Raw genomic sequence first — 7,062 nt, 5'->3', positions numbered from 1 at the left:
AGGAGGCCACGCCCACGCCACGGGGCGGGCGGTAGTACCCGAGCGCACAAGGGCCATTCCCCCCTCTCTCTCACACACACACACTCAGTCGCCCAGTTGCCCTTTTTGCGGCTCGGTTGGTTGGCTCAGGCTGCGTTTTCCCCATAACGCCCCCGCCAACGTGTCCACGTCGTTCGTCTTCGGTCGCTCCAACCGAACCTCCCTCCCTCCCTCCAACAAATATACTAGTCCTAGTCCTAGCAACCACCACCCGCGTCTCCCCCACCCCGTTCCGTTCCGTCCCGTTTACTCCTCCCCTCCCCTCCCCTCCCATCCTCTCTCTCTCTCTCCTTCCGCGCCTCCCTTCCCCTCCCCCGCGGCCGGCGACCGGCCGACCCCTCGCCTGCCGGCCACCGCCGCCGCCGGTGGGGCCCACTGCCCTGCGCTCCTCCCATTGCTGGCCTGGCCGGCCCTCCACACCGCCTCTGTCCGGCGTCGCGCGGGAAACCAACCAACCAACCACCCCCCCAACGAGAGAGAGAGAGAGAGGGAGGGAACAAGGAGGAGGCCGCCTCCTCCTCCTGGCGCCTCGGATCCCCGGCCTCTCCCGCGCGCCGGGGACCTCCGGAGGGGAATGTGGGACCCGTGCCGCCGGGGATTTCTCTAGAGGCTTCTCCGACCCACCGCCCAGCGACGCGACATGGTGAGTCCTCCCTCCCTCCCTCCCTCCCGTAGATCTGCGCCAAATTCCCTCCGCCGCCGGCCGGCTCCTCCGCTCGCGCTCTTTTTCCTCTCGTCGCCGCGGCAATTAACCACCACCAACGCTAGTACTAGTCTGGTTTACTGTTTGATTCCTCGTCTCCTGTCTTCCTCTGTTTTCGCCTGTTTTTCCGCCAGAAATCAAATAAATAAATCAATTTCTCTTATATATACTAGTTCATTAATTAACGGCCTCGCCTACTAACTGCAACAATTCTGGCGGGAAACGTTCCTGGGTACACGTGAATTAGCGTCCGTGAATTGCTGCTCGTACGTGCGGTGCCGGCAGCAGCGCCTTTTCCTACCCAATTCGGTAATTCCGTTTGTTTGCCGCCTCCCGGTGAATTCCTGCTGCGTCAATGCCGGAAAAGTAGGAGTCCTTTTTTTTAAAAAAAATAATCTTTCATTACTGGAAAACTCGTCAAATCCGACCTCTCCTAGGAATTAGTAGGATCACATCAGATTTACACGACCCAGGCGAACCGGTCAACTCGAACCTTCCTAGTTTTTTTTACCCTATACTCCTCATTGGCCACCACCTGTCGTAACATGGAATTTTCTTTGGCCTCCCCCCTCTCTCATACGGCTATCGGTCTCCGTCTCGTTTTCGTTCTGGGTTGTGCGGGTAGTATATGAGGTCGCAGAGATACTCCTGCCGAATCACTGGTGGTACAAGTCACGTTACGGAGGGCGTTGTCCGATTCTTGCCGTGTGGACGTGTTTTGTGCGCCACCTCCCACCGCCCTTTTTCCACAAATTTCCTCCTTCAGCCCTACCATGGTCGTCACGCATGTGCGTAATTGCCCACTTTGACCGCGTCTGCGGTGTGCTTGGAAGATTTCTCTTCTCTTCTTTTCTTTTTTAAACTTTTTTCCTTTGTTCGAAGAGGGCCTACACGCCGTTTTTTGTGTTCTCATTATGCTCAAATCGCTTGTTCTAGTTCTGACAAAAGTTAAGCTAATGATTTAATCACGTTTTACTTGTTACTACTATCATTATTAAGCATCTCGTACTGCTATGGATAAATTGGTTGACTATACAAACTAGGGCGCATGGTTGCTAAAAATCATACTGCAAAACTGATTGTGACTATGGCCGTGGTAGGGTAACAACCCCAAGAATATCAATGTGCCGTGTTTGATTTCAGTACCTAGCTTTCTTTGACTTGGTTGCCGAGTTGCTCTTTTGGTACTACATGAGACCAATTTGTGGTATCCAAACAATTGGTGCTCATTCAGTCTGCTGTCTCTGTTGGTCAATGTCTACTTGGAATACTGAACTGCAGTAAATGGTAGTTTTGTTGTTTGACTCCAAAATTGATGCGTTTACCTATGCCTCAGGTGGAGGGTAGGAGCTATCTCCCTGCAGAGGTCAGGAACGGCCTCGAGACCCTGAAGCGGAGGAGGCTCGAGAGAATGCGTTTGAGTGCTCAGAATGAAGTGGGCGACAATCCTGCGGTGGCTGCAAGAAGCGGTGGTGATGCCTTGCGGAGCCCCGCTAACTGCGGGGTCAGATTGCATTCCAACAACAGTACAGGTTTACCTGGAAATGTCCAGACCAAGGATCCTTTTGCAAAGCGCAATGTGGAGAAGTTTGATATGTCCAACCTTGAGTGGATAGGCAAGATACCAGAGTGCCCTGTGTATTGTCCCACCAAGGAGGAATTTGAGGATCCCATTGCTTATATACAGAAGATTTCACCCGAGGCTGCTAAATATGGTACGGTTGCCTTCAGCATAATACATATTATGATAATGTCTCTCACTCATTGATCCAATGGCCTCGCTAGACGTTTTGAATAACTATGTCTGTGTTACTTCTATTTCAGGCATTTGTAAAATCGTCTCTCCTGTATGTGCATCTGTTCCTGCCGGTGTTGTGCTGATGAAGGAACAGCCCAGTTTTAAGTTCATGACTAGAGTTCAGCCCCTTCGTCTTGCTGAATGGGCTGAGGATGATACGGTCACTTTCTTCATGAGTGGAAGGTATGCCCACTGTCTGTCTATTTTCATTGTTGCTTTAGCTCATGTTCCAGACTTCATCATGATTGGCATGACTCTGCAGAAAGTACACCTTCCGGGACTATGAGAAAATGGCGAACAAAGTGTTCTCTAAGAAATATTCCAGCTCTAGTTGTCTCCCAGCTAGGTATGTGGAGGAGGAGTTCTGGCGTGAAATTGCTTTTGGCAAGATGGATTTTGTAGAATATGCTTGTGATGTTGATGGGAGTGCCTTCTCTTCTTCTCCTCATGATCAACTTGGGAAAAGCAACTGGAACCTCAAGGTGAATATTCTCTTTCTTTCATCTCGTTGGCCATGCATGTGTGGTTGTATGTTGTATTTGCTACATGGTCCTTATTGATGTTCTTTTGCATGCCTCTAGAATTTTTCACGGCTCCCCAATTCTGTCCTAAGACTTCTTCAAACACCAATTCCAGTAAGTAATATAATTCTTTTAATGCTGTACATTCTTTACAACATCACATGTCCTGATTGTTAACGATTATGGTCTGGAAACAGGGAGTGACAGATCCAATGCTTTATATTGGGATGCTCTTCAGCATGTTTGCATGGCATGTGGAAGACCATTATTTGTACAGGTAAAAATCTTGAGCTTATGAGATTGATTAGCTACTTGTCTTTTAAAGGCCGCAGATGCTGATTTTGATCATTTGCAGCATCAATTACCATCACTGTGGGGCATTTAAGACATGGTATGGGATACCAGGCGATGCGGCTCCTGGGTTTGAAAGGGTTGCTAGCCAGTACGTATATAACAAGGACATTTTGGTTGGTGATGGAGAGGATGCAGCATTTGATGTCCTACTGGGGAAGACAACAATGTTCCCTCCAAATGTCTTGCTAGATCACAATGTTCCTGTCTATAAAGCTGTACAAAGACCTGGAGAGTTTGTTATTACTTTTCCTCGTTCATACCACGCAGGCTTCAGTCATGGTATGCCTCGTGTTTTTCTTTCAATTTGTGGTTTACTGCATTATGTATGTATATATGTATCCTAAGAAATTTGTGAATTATCCAGGCTTTAATTGTGGAGAGGCTGTTAATTTTGCTATTGGCGATTGGTTTCCTCTCGGTTCTCTAGCTAGCAAGCGCTACGCACTTCTGAACAGAACTCCATTGCTTGCACATGAGGAGCTACTTTGTCGTTCTGCTGTGCTTCTCTCCCAAAAGCTGTTGAACTGTGATCCAAGATCCTTGGACAAGTTGGACCATCCATATTCCCAGTATTGTGTGAAATCCTGCTTTGTGCGGTTGATACGATTCCAGCGACGTGCACGTGGCCTACTTGCTAAAATGGGTTCTCAAATATGCTATTTGCCAAAGACATTCCCAAATCTGTCCTGTAGCATGTGCCGGCGTGATTGCTATATCACACATGTGTTGTGTGGATGTAACCTTGATCCGGTCTGCCTACATCATGGTAATTGTGCTAATGTTGCTGTTTCTGTAGCTTTGTTTAATTTTCTTGGCTAATTGTTTCTTTTAATATTGGGGGTACAGAACAAGAACTGCGGAGCTGCCCTTGTGAGTCCAATCGTGTTGTCTATGTTAGAGAGGACATACTGGAGCTAGAGGCTCTATCAAGAAAATTTGAGGAGGATGTCTGCTTATCTAAGGAAAGAAGTTGCATTGGCTCATGTAAGGAGGCTGAGATCTCTGATACTAATGTTGAACGAGTCCCAAATCTTGGGATTACTGTGGATTTTGGTAATAGTAAAGCTGGTAGCTCAGGCTTTATGACAGTTGATGGGGGAAACAGTTCTGCTGCAGTATCAATTTTGACATCTTCTGCGCATCACAAGGCACCCAAGCATTCAGAAGCAAGGGTGGGTTTACTAACCTGTATTGAATCATTTTTGCAAATGTTATCCTCAGTTCAATAAATTCTTGCTTCTTAGGTCCATGCAACACAAACTAACCAGATTTATTCCACTGCCAAGCAGGCAATAAATACATCAATGACCAAAGGAACTTACACTGTGGATGAGAGTTCATCCGGCATGGATGATGCTTGTAATGAACATGGTTCATGTAATGCTTCCGCCATGGAATGCAGTGATAATTCCGATTCCGAGTCTGAAATTTTCCGAGTCAAGCGCAGGTCCACCTCATTTGACAAACCTACTTCTGAAACAAAGACGTCAACCTTGTCTGAACAGCAGGTATGTTATGTTTTGATCATGTATTGGCAGAGAGGAAACCATTTTATTTCAGTTTATTTCAATGGCCACTTTTTTTTTGACTTTAGGCCTTGTTTAGTTGCACCCAAAATCCAAAAACTTATCACAATGAATCTTACGGCAGATGCATGGAACACTAAATATAGATAAAAAGTAACTAATTGCACAGTTTGTCTATAATTTGTGAGATGAATCTTTTGAGCATAGTTAGTCCATGGTTGGACAATAATTATCAAATACAAACGAAAAGTGCTACAGTACCCAAAAAACTTTTCAGCCAAGGAACTAAACAAGGCTACCATGTAGTGTTGCAGTATTTAAGGTAGTTTATATATGTTCAGTTCATTGGGAGAAGGATAAGCAATAAGCATGATGGTGAAGTTGATGTGTCTTACAGTCACAAATGTTTTCAGACATGTCCAGTTTTTAGATAGTATATATAGTGGACTCTGCCACATCATATATAGTTGAGTTTCCAACTCTAGTTGTTCAGCACCTAATAAGTTCTTTAAATCACAAAGTTAGCAACCCAAGACAAGTTTGGAACATACTTTTCATAATATAAGACTTGCTGTCATCAGGTTCTGAGGCGACTGAAGAAGGTACATCCTGAAGTACAGCAGGCCAGTAAGCGTCCAGAAGAATATGATAATGGCTCAGTTCACTCTGCCCGTATGAGCCAGAAGAGCTCAAATCCTGCCTCCTCTGATGATGAAAGAGAGGACAAGGTTCCCATTTCTTGGAGGATAAAGCGGCGACAATTGGAAACCCAGCACAATGTTACAAGTCCTGGTGTGAGACTGCAGTCAAATCTGGCTTCCAGTGGTGGTTCTCGAGAAGAGACTGCAGAAAGAACCAGAGATGCTGCAGCAGAGCTCCGTCCAAAACGAGTGAAAATCCGGCTACCTTCTAGTGCCAGTAGGCAGATTGAGCAGCAGGGCAGTTCGGGGCAGAGATTTGCAAGGGAGGACAAGTTGTCGCTTGGTTTTCCACGTACATTTTAGGGAATCACAGGTGCTAACCTCTACTGAGCAGACGAATTCTTTGTTTAGTTGCATTGTTAACTACAAAACGAGGTGACAGAAGAGAGGGATCAGGTGGTGATTGTGGGCAAAGCTGATTTGATTAGCACAGGGGCAGCAGACTGACTTTAGAATTGGCAGCAAAGGAAGTGGCTGGCTAATCGATTCTTTTGTGCAGCAGGGCCTCCAATTTGAGGCCTCTGGGGGCACGCTTAGAAGACACACACGTGACAATATTCTTGTTGCTGGAGGTTCCGTGTCACTGCCGGTGGCTCTTTGATGCCTGGCTGTCAGTGGCAGAAAATTAAAGAGAACCTCGCTACTTTGATTTATCTGCAAGTGTTTAGAGCATGTAGCTAGCTTAGCTGTATATCTCTCTCACTTTGCCTACGGCCTTTCCTTTTTTTTTTTCTTTTGTAATTTCCTGTAAACAGGCGTAGCTGCTACACTATGGCTAACTCTATTCTTTTGTTGGTTTAGCCTGGCGCTGGTTAACGTTCAATTTAATCGCGATTCATTTCCTTTTCGGATGGTTGGTATATGTTCTGGCGTTGCTGCTCTCCTGTGTGGGTAGAGCGGTGATACTGATTTCTGTCAATAGGAACAAGTCGGTTTTTTACAAAAGAGTGGAACAACCCGAAAAACCATTTTACAAAAGAGAGTTTTAGGTGTGCCTAACTGTTAGCTAATTAAAAATTAGCTGTGCATCCAAACAGGAGAGTTTTAGGTGGCCTAATTTTTCTTTGAAGTTTTTAACTACTTGTTAGCCAACCATAGCTAACTTAATTTAATATTATTAGACACAACTACTCCCTCCGTCTTCTAATATAGAGCATTCTAGGAGAATTAAGGAAGAGTATAAAAGACACATGTATCCCGATTTTATTTTCTAATTAGACGCTATCATTAACATGGTCAATGATGATTGGCTGATAAATAGAAAGTATTTAATGTAAAATTGGATAATGCATTATATTTAAGAACAAATTTTGAATGTTAGAATACACTATATTATAGGACGGAAGGAATAGTAACTAGCCACTTGCATTCAAATAGGTCCTAATACAAAACTCGGTAGAAAATTCCGAAATGTGTCATT

At 45.3% G+C, this 7,062-nt stretch overlaps 1 protein-coding gene across 2 annotated transcripts; it reads left to right on the top strand.

The window, feature by feature from the left end:
• Positions 269 to 6,489, top strand: LOC8086289 (lysine-specific demethylase JMJ706). 2 transcript variants are annotated; one of them, XM_021449953.1, is made up of 11 exons: positions 269 to 682; positions 2,079 to 2,457; positions 2,567 to 2,723; positions 2,803 to 3,022; positions 3,122 to 3,175; positions 3,259 to 3,338; positions 3,417 to 3,694; positions 3,780 to 4,181; positions 4,262 to 4,587; positions 4,705 to 4,923; positions 5,523 to 6,465. In XM_021449953.1, the coding sequence occupies exons 1-11, from the start codon at positions 680 to 682 to the stop codon at positions 5,943 to 5,945; spliced, it is 2,541 nt and encodes an 846-aa protein (XP_021305628.1). In that variant the 5' UTR covers positions 269 to 679; the 3' UTR covers positions 5,946 to 6,465. The 2 variants fall into 2 exon arrangements, with proteins under 2 accessions (XP_021305628.1, XP_002467428.2); XM_002467383.2 differs by lacking the exon at positions 269 to 682 and having other exon boundaries at positions 2,055 to 2,457; positions 5,523 to 6,489.

This window comes from Sorghum bicolor, chromosome 1, assembly GCF_000003195.3.
Source record: "Sorghum bicolor cultivar BTx623 chromosome 1, Sorghum_bicolor_NCBIv3, whole genome shotgun sequence".
In the NCBI taxonomy this organism is placed as follows: Eukaryota; Viridiplantae; Streptophyta; class Magnoliopsida; order Poales; family Poaceae; genus Sorghum; species Sorghum bicolor.
Note: the sequence above shows the minus strand (reverse complement) of the source record. Positions and strands in the feature narration are given on the sequence as shown.

Bases quoted from the DNA above. Each gene is read 5' to 3' on its own strand.
- LOC8086289 (XM_002467383.2), top strand. From the start codon at position 2,058: ATGCGTTTACCTATGCCTCAGGTGGAGGGTAGGAGCTATCTCCCTGCA. The intron at 4,588-4,704 runs GTGGGTTTACTA...ACTGCCAAGCAG, and splicing joins CCAAGCATTCAGAAGCAAGG to GCAATAAATACATCAATGAC. The intron at 4,924-5,522 runs GTATGTTATGTT...TGCTGTCATCAG, and splicing joins CAACCTTGTCTGAACAGCAG to GTTCTGAGGCGACTGAAGAA.